General features: G+C 43.4%; 1 protein-coding gene across 2 annotated transcripts; it reads left to right on the plus strand.

Moving 5' to 3' along the window:
• The first annotated feature begins 628 nt into the window (after nucleotides 1-628).
• GATD1 (glutamine amidotransferase class 1 domain containing 1) lies at nucleotides 629-14,963 on the plus strand. 2 transcript variants are annotated; one of them, XM_045016588.1, is made up of 8 exons: nucleotides 629-813; nucleotides 3,193-3,269; nucleotides 4,877-4,982; nucleotides 6,481-6,588; nucleotides 7,307-7,401; nucleotides 9,924-10,017; nucleotides 11,871-11,982; nucleotides 14,007-14,963. In XM_045016588.1, the coding sequence occupies exons 1-8, from the start codon at nucleotides 714-716 to the stop codon at nucleotides 14,011-14,013; spliced, it is 699 nt and encodes a 232-aa protein (XP_044872523.1). In that variant the 5' UTR covers nucleotides 629-713; the 3' UTR covers nucleotides 14,014-14,963. The 2 variants fall into 2 exon arrangements, with proteins under 2 accessions (XP_044872523.1, XP_044872522.1); XM_045016587.1 differs by having other exon boundaries at nucleotides 630-813; nucleotides 14,004-14,963.
• Nucleotides 14,964-17,666: the final 2,703 nt, after the last annotated feature.

The following is a 17,666-nucleotide window of genomic DNA, read 5'->3' on the forward strand; positions in this document are numbered from 1 at the left end:
TTTTTTCAGTTTGCTTTTTTAAAAGTTAGGAAATTACATAACAAACAAAGAAAACAAAACAAGAACAGCCCCACCTAAAAAGAACATTAAACTTGCAAACACAAGCCCTTGAAGTTGGAAAATAACAGAATTAAATTACCCTTGTGCAGCCTTAATTTTGACCCCTCATGTGTTTGCATTAGGCTACTGTCCTCATTAATTACATGATCACAGGGTTTTTATTCTCTCCCCCCACCCCCCCGGACCCCAACCACTCAATGCACAGGCTGCCTCTGCTCTGGGGGCTGAATCAGGTTGTGTAGTGAAGGAGGCTGTCAGCTGTAGGACCCCTGCAACCAGCAGTGTTAATTCTGGGCATTTCCTAACTTTGAGTGCTTCACTTTGCAACCTTAACAATGCTACCGGGGGCGGCGGGGGGGGCGCTCCCGCCTTTGTATGGCCCCCAGCCCCACACAACCCCACCAATGATTGTCCCTGCACCCCCGGGCACCACAATCCCTCTCTTGTCCCCTCCCCCCGGCCAATGACACCCCCTCTGGCCCCACCCCTCTGCCCCATGGGCCCGGGCGCTGCGCGGGGGGGAGGGGGAACAGGCGGGCGGAGTCGAGCGAGGCCCCGCCCCCTGCTGTCACCGGTGCCGCCGCGGCGCCTGCGCGGTGCGGGCCGGCCGGGCCCGGGAACCTCCGCTGGGGCCGTCGCCCGGGCCCGTCCGTATGCGGAGGCAGCCGCCGCCGCCGCCGGGCCCCGCCAGCGCCATGTCGGAGCGGCCCGGGAAGCCCGCCTGCCTCATCGTCGCCAGCGCCGCCTCCGCGGGTGAGTCACGGCGCGGGCCGCCCCCAGCTCGGCCGGGCGGCCCCGCACGCTGGCGGCCCGGGGCGGCCCGGGAAGGGGACCGAGGGCTGGGCCGCCCCTGCGGCGGGAGCCTGGCCTGGCGCCGGTGTCCGCCCGCCTCCTCCACACCCGCCCCGCTCCCTGGGCCGGGGCCCTGCTCCGCCGCCTGCTTCCCAGCCCGGAAACCGCCTTCACACCGCTGGCAGCTGCGGGCCGGGTAGTACGTGCCCGGGGTGAGCCCGCTGCCCTCGGCTCTGGGGCAGGTGAGGGTCTGTGCCAGCCCCCCGGGTGTTCATTGGGGGCTCCAGGCTGTCCGGGAGGAGATGGCGATGCTGGGTGGCAGACCTGGCTGGCCAACTGAGCTTGCGCACACAGCCTGATTGCAGAGAGATTTATTAATCGCTCCCAACTAAAGAAAGTCAGGAACAACACTAAGCTACTTCAGAGGAAGGTTGGTCTGGTAGTTCAGGTGCTGAACAATCATGAGATGGAAAAGCAGCAATGGGATGCATGGGACGAAGTGGGTATTCACCCACGAAAGCTCATGCTGCAAAACGTCTGTTAGTCTATAAAGTGCCACAGGACTCTTTGCTGCTTTTACAGATCCAGACTAACACGGCTACCCCTCTGATACTTGACAATCATGAGATGGGTTCAATAGGCAGCTTTCTCAGACTTCCTGTGTGGCCGTAAGCAAGTCACTTAATCTCTCTATGCCTCAGTTCCCCATCTGTAAACTAAGGATAATAATACTTCCCTACTTTCCAGTAGTGTGGTGAGAATGTGTTCATTAATGTTTGTGAAAAGCTCAGCTACTGTGCTGTTGCAGGCTGTAAAAATACCTTAATGGCTAGAACTTGCTCTGAGCAAAACTTAAGATTTCTATAATTAATGTGTCCAGGCACGATCCTTTCCCATAGTTCTTTATCCTGCTACGTCAGATGCCAGGGGGTCATTCCTTTAGAAATTTCTGAAGATGGCACAGTCAGTGCTGTTCTTTTTTTGGAGACTGTTTCAATGCACATTGGAAAAAATAACCCCAACTATACATACAATATGATGGGGGCTAATTTAGCTACAACTAATCAGGAAAGAGATCTTGGAGTCGTCATGGATAGTTCTCTGAAGACATCCATGCAGTGTGCAGCGGCAGTCAGAAAAGCAAATAGGATGTTAGGAATCATTAAAAGGATTGAGAATAAGATGGATTATATCTTATTGCCCTTATATAAATCCGTGGTGCGCCCACATCTTGAATACTGCGTACAGATGTGGTCTCCTCATCTCAAAAAAGATATACGGGCATTAGAAAAGGTTCAGAGAAGGGCAACTAAAATGATTAGGGGTTTGGAATGGGTCCCATATGAGGAGAGATTAAAGAGACTAGGACTTTTCAGCTTGGAAAAGAGGAGCCTAAGGTATATAAAATCATGAGTAGTGTGGAGAAAGTGAATAAGGAAAAGTTATTTACTTGTTCCCATAATATAAGAACTAGGGGCCACCAAATGAAATTAATGGGCAGCAGGATTAAAAAAAATAAAAAGGAAGTTTTTCGCACAGTCAACCTGTGGAACTCCTTGCTTGAGGAGGTTGTGAAGTCTTGGACTATATCAGGGTTTAAAAGAGAACTAGATAAATTCATAGAGGTTAAGTCCATTAATGGCTTTTAGCCAGGATGGGTGTCCCTAGCTTCTGTTTGTCAGTGGGTGGATATGGATGGCAGGAGAGAGATCACTTGATCATTACCTGTTAGGTTCTCTCCCTCTGGGGCACCTGGCATTGGCCACTGTCGGTAGATAGGATACTGGGCTGAATGAACCTTTGATCTGACCCAGTATGTTCATTCTTATGTTCTAAACTAATTTTTCATTGGTCTGGGGCTTTGGATTTTGTTGCTCTCTCTAATTTCATTAACACTGACTCTGCTTGTACTGTTCCTGTTTTTCGAAGCATTACATTTTCTAATGCCATTAAAATACTAACATCAAGTGTAGAGTGTGAAAGTATGATGTATTATCTTTGTGAATATTTCTCCTTGTACTTGTGGCACCTTAAAGACTAACAAATTTATTTTAGCATGAGCTTTCGTGAGCTGCAGCTCACGAAAGCTCATGCTAAAATAAATTTGTTAGTCTTTAAGGTGCCACAAGTACTCCTGTTCTTTTTGCGGATACAGACTAACACGGCTGCTACTCTGAAATTTCTCCTTGTGTTATTAAAAATGCCCCTAGGCCATAGGAGTCTTTTAGTGACCTGAAGGCTCATTTAACATAGGCTACTTGGTGAAATATGTACTGTACAGTGTAGCTGGGTTTAAGATATGATGATTCTTTCCTTAAGTTGTCCAACTCTATTTTCCAGGTGTGTCTGCCCAATCCTTTCTTCATTCTTTTACACTGGCTAGCGCTGCTTTTAATCTACAAGTTGCCACTCCAGGGGTAAGTGTGAGAGAACAGCAATTGACACCAGTACATACTATGATGGTCTGAAAACAACCAATCCTGCATTAATATATAAACTAGTAATAATGAAAAAGTATGGTAGCCCTTTGTTGAGAGAATTCTGATCATCTTTACAGATGAAGGCCCTTGATCTTTAAACTCTTACATACATGCTTAACTTCAATGAGAACACTCATATGCATAGAGGTAAACCCAGGCATAAGTGTTTGTAGGATTGGGGTCTATGCTGGTACATTAATTAATTAATAATAATTATAAAGTCCTTTTGATTTTTTGTTCTAAAGCAGGGGTGGGCAAACTACAGCCCAGGGGCCACATCCAGCCCTCCAGACATTTTAATCCGGCCCTCAAGCTCCCGCCGGGGAGCAGAGTCCGGGGCTTGCCCCGCTCCGGCGCTCCAGCCAAGGAGTGGAGTCGAGGGCTTGTCCCTCTCTGCACGGCTCCTGGAAGCAATGGCATGTCCCCCCTGTGGTTCCTACGCATAGGGGCAGCCAATTTCTAAATGGGTTTATTGTAAAATACATTGAATTGGATAACTATGTATGTCAGGAGACTGATAATAGAAGTAAATCTGCTCACTTCTGGGTCAGTAGTTCAAATTCATTGCGGGCTAATGGATTAAAAATTGCCATCTGACAAATGCTTGATGTTTATTCTGTTTCTAACAGGCTGGAATTCAAATTTCTGACATCACTCTTGAGAGATTAGTAATAGTTAAGTCTGGTTGCTTGTTGTGGCTTCCTCACAACAAACAAATGCAATACTTGTAGTTTAAACATCATTTTCCAATACAATAACTGTCATTAATAGTTTTAAAGCATATAAACATGACTACTACAAAAAATTGAAAAGAGCCAATTGTGTAGAAATTAATGGAAGAGCTTTAGCTCTGTAATAGGCAGAACAGAGTGAAAAAGACTTTTCATGGAAAAACTCACATAATTTGTCAAATTGACAAATATACAGCCATACTACTGGGAGAGGCCTTTGTTTCTGGATCACCAGTTAAAATCCAGTCCAGAACAGAAGTGACAGAAAATCATTACCATTTTATTACTGAAACAAGTTCATTTCTAACAGGTCACACAAATCTGCATCATAGTTTGGCACTAATCAGTACTCTGATTTGTGCCTCTAAAAGGCCAGGGATTAACTGGGCCCTGGAAGATGAAATATCGTCTTCTCAGACAGAGGCCAGGTCTACGCTAATAATACTTTGCCAGTATACCTATAGTGGCATACTAGCTTTTGTCAGTATAGCTTATTTCAGACCCCCTGTGCAAAATATACGATACTGGCAAAAACATGTCTATGTTAGAGGCTTTTGCTGGCATAACACTCCTGACAGACACCTCTGTTCCAACAAAAGTTTGTAGTATAGACCTGTTAGATATGGCTTCTTGATTTCAGGGTTAAGTCATCTTGGAGAGAGAAATACGTTTTCTGTGGACAAAGAGAGAACTTTTGGTTCCAATGAGCACTAAAGTCCCTGTAAAATAAGAAACTCCACACACTTAGAAACAAACTAAACAAAAAACTGTGTAGTGATATTAACCACTGTCTTTGAACAATGATTCAACTAGGGGAAGTTAATTGACTTTGTCGATGTGAATGAGAGCAACATGCGTTGGATACAGGACTTCCGAATGAAATCTTATGCAAATCCTGCCAAGTTGGAGTCAATTGATGGTGAGTATCTTTGAGGTTAGCCTTATATGTCTACCCTCTGTATTGTGCAAACAAATGCTTCTGAGTGTTAAACCTTTGGGAAGAAAGGAGCAAAAAATGTGATGGGACCTGTGTTTTTGGAGATGGTCTGTCAACTTGCAGAATGGGCATCACTGTTGTCTTCCCACCCTAATTGCTTGGGCTATTCCCCCTTAAAATTATCTGGAGAAGCTGCATCATCTGTTGCAAACGGACTGCGTAAGTAATCACTGAGACAAAAACTACAGGAAGAGATGAAACTATAAAATGTCATTTCTTCTGTTTTTATTAACATGTATACTCAGCACTGTTCAGGCAGAATATGCCTAACAGAGTACCTTCCCCCAAGCACTTACAATATAAAGGTATGTGGATGCAGTGCAATAGAATACAAGAAAATTACAGTGTGTGTTGTAGCTAGATGAACTGGGTTTTATGAAAATTTATTAAGGAAGAGTGGGAGAAGGTTTATGATATGCTAAATGATAGGGTTGTTCATGAAAGAAGATTTAAAGTCAGGAGTGGGCAAAGAAGTCAAAAGGATCAATAAGAAGAGAAGCTCATATACTGTGGAAGAAGCATGAGGGGGCTGTAAAGTCAGACTGAGGAACTGATGTAGGCAGAAAGTGAGATGGGGCAGAGCCTTGTTGGAAATGAAGACCAGGAGCTTGAATTTATCTTTCTCATCATGGATTTTGCCATGCATTTCAGCCAAGATATGGGGCCTGTCTAGGCATTGCAGCAGACATCTACTCCCTAATGTAGATTGGGAAGAAGCACTAGGCTTGAGATGTCTTTCCCATGATTGAATCAAATGTGCTAAATCAAATGCTAAAAAATTCTCGCTCTTAAACAGAGGTGTGGTTTGGGTTTGTTTGTTTTTGTTTTGTTTTTGGGGGGTAGGGGTTGCATCTTAATTTTTTTTCTTAGCATGTCACGGGCAAGCAGTGAAAACGTTAGACTAATAAAAAGCCAATATTTTGGCGAGATACATTTGCTCCTGAAGAAAGGGTACACTAAACTAGGCATACTGGTAACTATGGGGTCGATTAAAGGGCTTCTGCTATAGCAGAAGGAAGAATGGTAAATCTTTGGCTTGTTAAGAATCTCTCTTTAGAAGCTTCAAAGAGTCTTGTGGCACCTTATAGACTAACAGACGTTTTGGAGCATGAGCTTTCGTGGGTGAATACCCACTTCGTCGGATGCATGTGGGTGAAGCTTAGAAGCTTGTGATCTTTGTAGGCCTTTATACCACAATATAGCTTTCTCTTTCCCGGTCTCTGGACTTTATAGTGAGCCACATAGGTATTTTATTTTTATTTAATTTCTTTGGTATGTGTTTTTATATATTGTAGTATGTGACTGACTTTTTTGTGGAGCATTTTTTGTTTTGTCAAATAAACGTTGAAAAGAAATCATGCTCAGATATTTTTGCCTGTTAATATGGTCCAAACTTGTATTATTCTCTCTTCCTGACTAGGTGCTAGATACCATGCCCTGTTGATTCCTAACTGTCCTGGGGCTTTAACTGACCTTGCAAACAGTGGATACCTAGCTAGGATATTGCAGCACTTCAGCAATGAGAACAGTAGGTAAACCCTATTGGGGAGTTTTATTTTGTTTTAATAAAATCCAGAATCTGTATGTAATTCATTACTTCATTGTTGGTCCATGCAAAAGTCCATTTATCCTGCAGTGAACACTTGTAGGCATTGTAATGGAAGAAGTCGTGATGTGGCTAGCAAACTTCAAATTACTTACACAGCTGGAAGAGTCCAGCAGCATCAGAACTGGGAAACTGCTCTAGATCAGGGTGTCCTTTCACTTAAAAAAAAAAAAAGGGCAAAACCTTCCTTGTGAAAAGAGATAAAAATAAGATGTTTTGAATGCTTTTGAGAGTGAGGAGAGAATTCCTTTGCCTTACCAATGTCCAAAACTGGAGTGATGCTCCCTCTGAGTTAGATGGAACTCTTAGTTCATAGCCAGTTGCACAGTATTCCATAATCCTCTTCGATAAGTTCCTCATCCTGCAAAGAATCACGTGTGCTTTAATTTAAGCACTTGAGTGTGAATAGTCCTGTTGGAACTACCTCTGTTAAGCACATGTGTAACTCTGAAGAATTGGTCCCTAATGTCATAAATTGGTGCACAGAGAAAACAGTAAAGCCAAAGAGAATGCAAACAATGCCTCATAACGTTATTTTCAGAAAGGTAATATACAGTACCTTAAAGGATATTATTTTGGCTGTTTTAACTTTCAGGATATTTATAATTAAATGAATTTCTTAATTCTCTTTGTTTTTTAGAGCCTATTTGTGCTGTGGGACATGGAGTTGCTGCTTTATGCTGTGCCACAAATGAGGATAAATCGTGGGTGTTTCAGGGATACAGCCTGACAGGGGTAGGTACTGTGAAGCAAACTTCTCCCAAGGTGAAGATTTCACTGCATGGGGCAGTGTAATTTAGTGTGGTAGTGCCAGGGATTTTGGTGTCATCCTAGGTCTTAAGAGACTTTGGGCCAAATCAAAATAATCAGTCTGACATGTTCAACAACTTGTTGTTCAAGAGCTGCAGGACTGTCATTGGCAAGGGGTGCTGTAGGCCAGGATGGTGAGCTGTGTAGGGGCCCAAGACTGCATGTGAGGGCTCTGCTGCAATTCAGCCTTGCTCTGGTGAGTGCTGTCAGTCTCAGTATTTTATTTAAATACCAAATGATGGTGATAAAACCTCTAAACAAATTTGCCATAGCCTCTCTGGCTGATAGTTCATGGCTTTAAATGTCCGTAGATACTATGGTTATTCAATTTGGTGCCATAACACGGCTCGTGAATTTTATTTCTATGAATTATTTTTACATGTTAAAGGAATCTAACTCAGAAAAGAGCTATTTGTACAAACTAAAAGAAATTCAAACTCAAGCTGCCATTATTGATCTCTTGCTTATCCTGTTGTGCTGGTAGGCTGTGATGTCTCAGATCACCCGCAGACTGTCACCTATCTATTCAGGCTCTATACTCATTTATCAATAAAACGCGTAATAAACATTCTTAATGCAACTTTTGTAGTTGAAAATTTACACACACAGTCAGGAAATTAAAAGTTATGGTTTCCTCAGAAGCTGTAACGCAGACCCCTGGTGCATATATATTTGATACCACAGCATATGCTGATACTTTTAATGTAATATGTGCATTGTGGCCTAGTTATCGTCATTAAAGATGCAGATTTGTTTAAATTGATGATGCAGTTGTACATTTCAATGTGCAATCAGACACAAACACTGTGTCCTGCACGGAATCCAAGTAACTGAGCTCTGCAATTTAGAGACCACGACTAGGCGACATTTCAGTGGGGTTAATCTCTTGCATGTTGTTTACAGGATCCAGTCATATATTTTCTGCTGTTAAATTAGTTGTCAGTATCATACTGTTGTGTGAATGCAGAAGTGGGAAGTTCCTTTATATCATGGTTGAATGGGCTGACCCCAAAAGCAGCAAGGTGGAGAGCTATCTTTTTACCTCCCTTTCACCAGCACTGCAGGTAAAAGTGCCACAGCAGTAGCTAACAGAAGACACCGCTCATGGGACAGGGCAAAGGGCTTGTCCAATAATCTTTTATTTAAGAAGAAGTATGTCTTATATGTGATGACTTTGTATGCATGAATGGTTGAGTGTGAACACCTCCTAGACCATAAGGAACTGAAGGTCAGGCTGTGTTTTATCTGAAAGGTAATTTTTCTCACATTTGCATTAAGGTCTTGGATTGGTTCTGTGACCCCCAATGTCATGATTTGAGAATTGTTAATATACCTGCCTGCCCATCATGGGTTACCTTCTCGTTAGTGTGGTGTATTTATTTTAACTTTATGAAGTGCTAGGGTTCAAAAATATCCCCATGTGGATTCCGTTAAGATACAACACGATAGGAAAACTAACACCTGTGTGAGTAAGCAAGCAGATGTAATGTACAATGTGTCAGGTTGGAATAGCACCATGTCTTGGGGTGTTACAAATCATGAGGTGGAGTCGAATGCCTTTTAACATCCAGAATTCCAGCTAAACATACTCATGGAGTATTTCACTGTAGCTATAAAATGGCCCCAAGCATTTCTAGCTTTTTACAAAACAGCATAGTCTGTAATTCCATCCTAATTTATCATGTTTTGTGGGTACAAAGCTTTGCTTATCTCTTCATGTAGGTGATTATGCTGGATTTAATGCTGATGGAGGTCAAGTAACAAACTTTTATCAGAGATAGCTTGCTTTACCATTATTGCAAAACAACTTGAAAGTAATCAATTGGAAGTTTAATTAAGTGGAATTATATTTATAATTACAGAGCTTGAGGGCACATTGGTATAATGCAGTTCTCAGTCAACTATTGTTTTCTCAGAAGCTTCTCTCCTGGTTTCTCTACTCCTTCCCTGACACTGGCCGACTGTGTTCACCTCTCATTATTTAAGATTTGCAGAGACTGCAGAATCAGAGAAGGGAGAAGAGCAGAAAAACCCATGACATCCTCTAGGGACATTGCTTTGCTATTCTAATTAAGTGTGACGTTCTCAGATAGTGCCAACACCAAATCCTAAAATAGACAGAAGCCCCAAATTCTTAGTCATATACTGTTGGTTCCACTACTTGTGTGCTTAACTTTTCTATGCAGACTGAGATTGACTGACTTCCATGAGTCAGTTTGCTCCCTAATTTGGATATCTGTAGGATACTGGATATTTTGGGGTTTGGAGTTGTTTTTTTTAAAGTACTCCAAAAATAACTTCAGTTTCATGTTTTTATTAAAAAAATTTGGAAGAAGGAAGTGGGTAGAAGAATAGATTGTGACCGAATATTTTCCTTACTGGTTTTGCTTGGATCTGTCTTATGTAAAAGCTAAGCAGACTTATCTTATTCTCCTGTTTCTTTTCAGCCCTCTGTGTATGAGCTGATAAGGCAGCCCAGTTTTGTCAGTTTGTCCATTATTGTGGAGGACTTTGTGAAAGATTCTGGAGCTACCTTTAGCGGTACGTCACTTTCTGATTGTTAGCCCTTCGTGTCTTATGAATGATTGTTGGTGGGTGAAAGAGCTTTTATATCGGGGTTGGCAAACTATGGCCCACAGGCTGGATCCGGCCCGTCGGGGCTTTGGATCCGGCCCATGGGATTGCCACCCCTGTGGCACCGTGGGGCTAAAGCGGGCTCCCTGGCTCCAGCCCGGTGCCGCTCCCGAAGTGGCCGGCACCATGTCCCTGTGGCCCCTGAGCGCTGCCCTTGCCTGCAGGCACTGCCCCCCGCAACTCCCATTGGCCAGGAACGGGGAATCACGGCCAATGGGAGCTTTGGGGGAGGTACCCCCAGGCGAGGGCAGTGTGCGGAGCCCTCTGCTACCCCTCCCCCCCACCCCCGCCTCCTCCCCGGGACTGCAGGGATGTGGTGCCAGCCACTTCCGGGAGCAGTGCAGGGCAGGCAGGGAGCCTGCCTTAGCCCCGCTGCACGCCGCTGCCACTCAAGGTAAGTGGCGCTGGGACGGAGCCCGCACCCCAAACCCTTCCTGCACCCCACACCCCCACTCTCCCTGCCCTGCACCTCTCCTGCACCTCAACCCCCTACTCTGAGCCCCCTGCCACACCCCACACCATTTCTGCACCCCAACCCCTGCCCTGAACCCCCTCCTGCACTCCACGCCCCCTCCTGCACCCCAACACCCTGCCCTAAGCCCCCAAACCTCTGCCCTGAGCCCCTTGCAACACCTCACATCATTCCAGCACCCCAACCCCTTGCCCTGAGCCCCCTTGTACACCGCACCCCCTCCTGCACCCCACACTCCCTCCCGCACCCCAAACTCCTGCCCCAGCCCTACATTCATGGCCCTGCATGCAATTTCCCCACCCAGATGTGGCCCTCGGGCCAAAAAGTTTGCTCACCCCTGTTTTATACCTTTGCCACACATGTGAGAAAGGACCATTACAGAATGTGCTCTGTTACACTCTGTTAAATTAAAATGCAACACATGCTAAAAGACTCTGGAAAGTTAAAAATGTTTTTCCATTACTGCTGCTAATCAAGCCTTTTGTGTGTTTAAATAGCAGCTTTCCCCTTTCTAATTAGCTGCCGCTTCCTGATTAGTTCAGTAATGATATTCCAGCATCTGATGTCACAGTCACTTCCATGGTGACTACTTGTGATGTCATACAGATTTGGCTGAAGCTTTACTGAGTGGATTGAGCAGCAGGAGTATGTTCAGAGCTAAGAAATTTATACTCACCCATGCATTTGGATTATCATCATCAATTGTCAGGAAGGGGGTGGAATACAGAAAAAGAGTGACAGTTTAATGGGATTTCATAAAATAGTACGTAAAAAAGTTTGATCAAAGACAAAAGACCAAAGCGGCTGGTGAAATACCAACATGTTATCCTGATATACTGGTATTTGCTAGTATTTTCACTGGACAGAAAATCTGTATCATTGCAGGCTCTTTGTAAGGCAGTGATTGCTAACCTTGGTTTCTTCCATGAGGGGTATTTATAATGCATTGCATGGGTGAATGGAAGCTAAAGAAATGCACTTCAAAATTTGTTTCCCAGGATAGCCTCATGAAATACCCAGGGAACTTGATAGAGGACTGGTACAAATAGAGGGCTAATCTGTCCATCATTCCATGCAGGCAATTCCTGTTGAAATCCTCAGGAAGCTTTGATTGGAGGGTCAGGTTTATCTCTATCTTGTAAACAGCTCAGCATATCAATTAGTCACCAAACACTATGTCTATCTGAAAAAGTTAACTTCTGTACTGCAGTCTCATTGGATGTGTGAAATAGAAATTATGAAGCAGTGTCCATTGACATCAGTATTTGAATATTTTTCTCTGATTCAGCCAGCAAGCCAGATGCCGTACACATAGTTCTGGACAGGCACCTTGTTACAGGACAGAATGAGAATTCCACTGTTATAGCAGTCCAGAACCTTATTAATCTCTGCAATGGCAGGTGAGGAAATATGGGTAAAGCACCGTGGGAATGGATTCTTGACCAGAAATATTTATATTTCAGGAATAACTCTGAATAGTGCCACAAAGATGACAATTTTTCTGATATAACAGCAGAAATACGAGTCTCTTTAAATGGCAGTTTAACTACATGTTTTGTCTCTTGTGTCTTAATTTCCTTTTACTAACAGCATTTTTGACTTACAATTATTGGGTTTGAAATGCACAGCTACACACGCAGACTGATAAAGGGAAATATGGAATTTGGGTTCACTCAGTCTTTTCATTAGGAGAAATTAATCTTTTATGTGTAAATTCTTAGTGTCACAGTTTCAGGGGAACGTCACCTGTATCCCCCCCATCCATGGTCTGCTCCAAGGGTTCCCAGTTGGGTATCGTGTTGCCAGCTGCCACTTGTGTCTGGGCAGGGACTCTTGTCCCACTGCCTTCTGACCAGGGGGTTTTAAGGCTGCATAGCTCCCCTGCCTGACACTCTGTTATCACCAGCTACCCAAATATGTCTAAAGGCCAGCACCTGTGCTTTGCTTTCTCACTTAGGGCTATGAACAGTTTATTGACAACAGTTAAAAATTACCACACAGTCCTTGCTAAGCAAGCACCTTTATTATTAAGGTAAAAGCATTGCAGTAAAAACATAATAAAAGCAATACACAGATTTAAACATACCAGGAGTCACCCATCAATTGTATTGGACCTTTGTAGGCCAAAATCATTCCAATCCTTTCACAAGGGTGGGGGTCCCCCTTGGAGATAAGCTTCTGTCCATTTGCTGAATCAGAAAGAAGCCCTGTATTAGTTCAAGCTCATCCTTTTACAACAAAACCTTGTCTCTTAGGCCTTGTCTACACTACTAAGTTTTGTCACCAAAAACTGCCTTTTGGTGACAAAAGAGCAAGAGCGCACACACTACAATGGGACTTTTGTCGTGAAAAACACCCGGTTTTGGCGACAAAAAACTTCCATTCCTATGAGAGACTTTTGTCTTTTCCCCTCCCTTTTTTGTCAACAAAGAGTCAGTGTAGACACTGCTGATTATTTTTGTCAACAGAACTGGCTTCCGCCAGTATCCCACAATGCCTGCCCTGATTGCTCTGCTCAGTGTTTTGATCTCTGCTGCCTTGCAGGCATGCGCCCCTCCCCTTTCAGTGCTCCAGCAAGTATCTATGGGCTGCTCCGCTTGGGGAACAAAATGCAAATAATTGGAATGCTCCTGTTCTGCCTGGCACTAGGAACACAGCAGCATGGCATGGAGAGCTCACAGAGCTGCTCATGATGCTGCTCTCGGCAGCTGAGGGGGCTGTGGGAGAATTCGGAGAGAATCCCAAAATGCGCAGCGATCAGCTCTTCCTTCCCACTACACTGCACTGTGGGATACATACCCATGATGCATTGCTCACCCTGTCGATGATGGTGCCCCCAGTGTGGACAAGATCCCTCGACAGAGGGAGCAAGTGTGAACACCCTTTGGTGACTTTTGGGTGTCGACAAGTTTTGTCAACAAAACTTGGTAGTGTAGATAAACTCTTAATCTCTGGAAACCTCATCATGAGCCAGTATATGCAAACCACCATGGGGGCAGTACCTTTCTAAAGTTGTTTAGTCTCAGTGACTCACCTTAATCACCACCCACTGGTTTTAGTTTCTGTAGGAGCTGCGGTAACCCTCCACCATGGAGAAGAACACAATCATGAATAAACCATTTGTAAATTTACTACAATGTCCCCCCAAAATACTGCATGGGATTGCAAGATCTGTCACACTTTGAGCTTTGATAACTTAGTATTTGGGCAGCTCCATATATTTTGTATAGTAGGAACAAACAGATTTCAGATATTTGTTGTTAATAGGTTGGTGATTTAATTTGTTTGTTTCTTGGATCTGCCAATACGAAAGACTGCAAATAACAAAAATCTGGATGGGATTAGGTGAATATCAGTTAGAAGTTCCTTTCCAGCTGTGGGCTAGCTAGCCATGTCATGCTGTTGGATGTGTTTCATTCAGCAGGAAATGAAGGAGCCGGTCTCCTTGTAGCTGGAATGGATGAAGAGCCAGAGAGACTGAAGATTTTCTTGTCTGTGAATGGGATGTCTTGCTGATGAAGAGGGCCACAGAGTCAACAGAAGTGCTGATGATCATGAAGAGGCAGTACCAATGTACATGCAGAGTGGATAAAGCTTGTGAACAAGAAAACATTTATATGTGTCACTCCTTAAATATGATCCTGAAATAGTCTCACTTATCTTTCTGGTAGTGAAACTTTTCTTGCAGATTTCCCGCCCCCCCCCCCGCCCTTGAAAAAAGAAGTTTCTACATTTTACATGGGAAAACATCCTAAAAAGAGCATATATATTTATAATACCAACGCTTCTCCTTGTGCTAAAGGGCAGAGATCCCACTCTAGGGCTATATGATGTCAGCCCTTAGTTGGGAACCTGATAATTCAGCTCCATAGCAAAACAGTTCTGGAATATTCTCAATTTAGGTCCATTCATTTATCAGCTGGTGCCTGTGGTTCAAATATCAAACTCCACAATTAATGCTGCATTGAATTGCAGTTTGAAGTCTATTCTAGCCCTCTGTCCAATGAGTCACAAAGTTGGCTCCAGACTCTCTAAATGGATTTTTGAAAGTGTGACAGATCTGAGATATAAAGGAAAATGCTTAGATAAATCCTGCATGAGTGCAACTGAACAATTGAGTCTGAAGCAGCTCATGGCGATACCATTGACATAATGTGCTCTTTTCTCATTGTATATTCAGGTTAATGCACTTCTTTAAAAAATCTGCTCAAAGGTTGTTTTAAAGGACCCTCTAAAAAGTCATTTGCAGTACTGTCTTGTGCAGCATGTATTATGAAGTTGTATTGTTTGGATTGTCAGAAATATTGATCTCTGGCAAGTACAGTGTGATTGTCTGTTCTTGGAATTAATTTTATTACAGAAGTAAAAATCTAGAAATGAATTTACTTGGACCAAATAGATTTCATCCTGCACATAGTTTCTTAGTAGATCAATGACTCATTCTCTTTGCATTTCATATTGAGCATGTTATTTGTTCCTTTCCATCCATTTAAAAAATGAAAGGGACCGTCAGCCCACGAAGGGTTTTCCCTCCACCTTAGTCCTAACCATGTGAAAACTGTTGCCAGAAGGTGGATGCATTCATGGTTGGTTTTTTTCATGACTGAAATTGAGACCACCCTTTTCTGCAGTATTCTCTAGGGAGCAGGACTCATGAAGTTTCTCCTGGTTTCATTTTTTCTTAAAGGGAGCATGAGATGCTGTAATCATAGTCATCTGGCAGACCAGCCTTGTTCCCTTTTCTGAGGGGAAATGTTTATTAGCTCTACTTCCCCTCAGAACTGCTGTGTGAGTTTAAATAATTTGCTATGGGGGTTTCTAGGCTTTCTGGTTGTGTTATAAACTGAAGCCCTGCTTTCAGATTTGTACTTATGATGGAAATGTTGGTTAAATCTTCATCCCTGTCAGCTTCTGTCAAGGATTTTCTTTTAGTTTCTTCTCTGCTGCCAGAACATACGTCTCAGCTGCAGTTTTCGGTGGACCATCCAGTGAAATGATGTGGAACATCTATTTCAGTAGCATGTAGAGGTGGGGCAGTATGGGGGAGCTTCTGAAAGCCAGCAACAGTCTATGTAAGCAACACAGTGTCTACACTCACACTGCGTCAACCTAATTACATCGCCATTGACTCTACGCCTCTCATGGAGGTGGAGTTAAGTCAGTGTAACGGGCTAGTTATGTTTGTGGGAGCAAAATTTTACTTTAGATGCTTACATAGGTCAACGTAAGCTGTTTTGCGTCTACCTGACTCTAGAATAGACCAGGACAGAGATTGGGGCCCCATTGTGCTGGGTGATGTACTCACACAGAGCAAGAGATAGGCTCTGCCCCAAAGAACTTACAGTCTAAATAGACAAAACAGACAAAGCCCTATCCACTAGACCAGAGGTTCTCAAACTGGGAGGCAGGCCCCTGGGAGTGTGGGGGCACATGAGCAGTTTTGGGGGGGTGGGGGGGAAGACTGCGCGTATTTTACCCACAGCAAAGAATAACTAGCAAAGCTGATTCCTCCAGACATCGTAGCTTCTCAGATGGCACTGTGCATTTGACTCTAGATGGCACTGTTCATATTGATGGGTTTCTGTTAACCTTGCGTTATACAAAGTCGTTGCCATCTGTATATTAATCTGTTTGCTACGACACGGCATGCACATTTAATTGTAAGCATCAAGCACAATCGCTGTTTTGCTTTTGCTCTTATTACAATGGATCATTGGCTCTGTTTGAATCAAAGCCTTATTGTTTTTAATATTTAAGTGAGAGCTGCATATTGGGTGGTGGTGGGTTTTTTTTGTTTTTATCGGTGTGAATGTATGCTTGTGTGGCGGGAGGAGGGGGCATAAACTACTACAGACACAAAGAAGAGGGGGGCGCGATCAAACAAGTTTGAGAAATACTGCACCAGCCTATGCTGCCTCCCATCTCTCTCTAGAATGTTCCCAGCTTTGAAAGTCCATATTCCTGCCTCTCCCTTCATTTCCCCCCCCCCCATTTAAAAGCAGTTGTGAGAAACCTAGTTCTCTAAGAGCAGGAAAATGAAAGTTGCTCTTAAGACTGCCAATCTTTTCTGCTTTTATTTTTCTTAACTGAAACATTTAGGGGCCAGTAGAGAAGACTTGTCATTTCACCAAGGCTGATTTCACCCAGAATTAGAGTCCCAAGTACTATAGTTTCAATGGCAGCTTGAACTAGAAGCGTGATGGCAATAACTTGTGGTTTTGAAAGCACAAAGTGAAACATAACTTAATTCCAAATAGTTTTTGATTGGATATTGGTAGTAAACTGGGTTCTATTTCAAGCTGTGCCTTGGGCTTCCTACCTGATCTTGTGCAAACTTATTAACATCTCAGTTCCCCTCTGAAACAAGGGACTTACAACCACGTTGCTATCTCACGGGAGTGCTGAGGCTTGATTCCTAATTGGCAATGTGTTTGGTGACCCTTGGATTGAAGATGCTAGATGAGCTCAAAGTATTAAAAAGGTAACTATCCATCGTAACACTTTCTGTTGTAGCTGCTTATCTATTTCTTTTGCCTCTGGCGACTATCTACTAAACTTTGTATGCACCTGTACGAGGAAGTTTTCCAGGTTAATCATTGTAAAAAATATGTGTGTTAACTGTACTACCTAATATTTTTGAGTGCCTCCTTGTCCTCACATTATGGGACTAGAAGAGGCATCTTCCCTATATTTCATTATTCCCTCTCGTGTGCGCTTTTTCTTTCTGATCTAAATAGTCCTCATATTGTAGCCATTTTTATTGCAAAGCAGGGAGTAGGCATTTCATGCCCTAGCAAGAAGTGGCTGGATAGGTGATGCATAATGTCTGCTTGCACTGTCTGATGAAAAAAGAACATTGGCTGTTTAGTAGTGACCTGATTTCTAATAGCTAAGTAAGTGATTTTGAGAAGGATCCCCTCACCCTAATGTGCATGGTGGACGACCAAGTGATAGCCTTAGAAATTTTAGTGACAAATAGTGAACGACTGATGCTGACACTATTTTTAAAAAATACAGTTTTCATACGATACGACCAATTCCCAATTTAAACTCAGGGCTGTAGACAGTGCTAGGTTGACAGAAG

The sequence above is a fragment of the Mauremys mutica genome, chromosome 4 (genome assembly GCF_020497125.1).
Source record: "Mauremys mutica isolate MM-2020 ecotype Southern chromosome 4, ASM2049712v1, whole genome shotgun sequence".
Classification (NCBI taxonomy): Eukaryota; Metazoa; Chordata; order Testudines; family Geoemydidae; genus Mauremys; species Mauremys mutica.

Bases quoted from the DNA above. Each gene is read 5' to 3' on its own strand.
- GATD1 (XM_045016587.1), top strand. From the start codon at position 714: ATGCGGAGGCAGCCGCCGCCGCCGCCGGGCCCCGCCAGCGCCATGTCG. The intron at 3,270-4,876 runs GTAAGTGTGAGA...TGATTCAACTAG, and splicing joins TACAAGTTGCCACTCCAGGG to GGGAAGTTAATTGACTTTGT. The intron at 4,983-6,480 runs GTGAGTATCTTT...CTTCCTGACTAG, and splicing joins CAAGTTGGAGTCAATTGATG to GTGCTAGATACCATGCCCTG.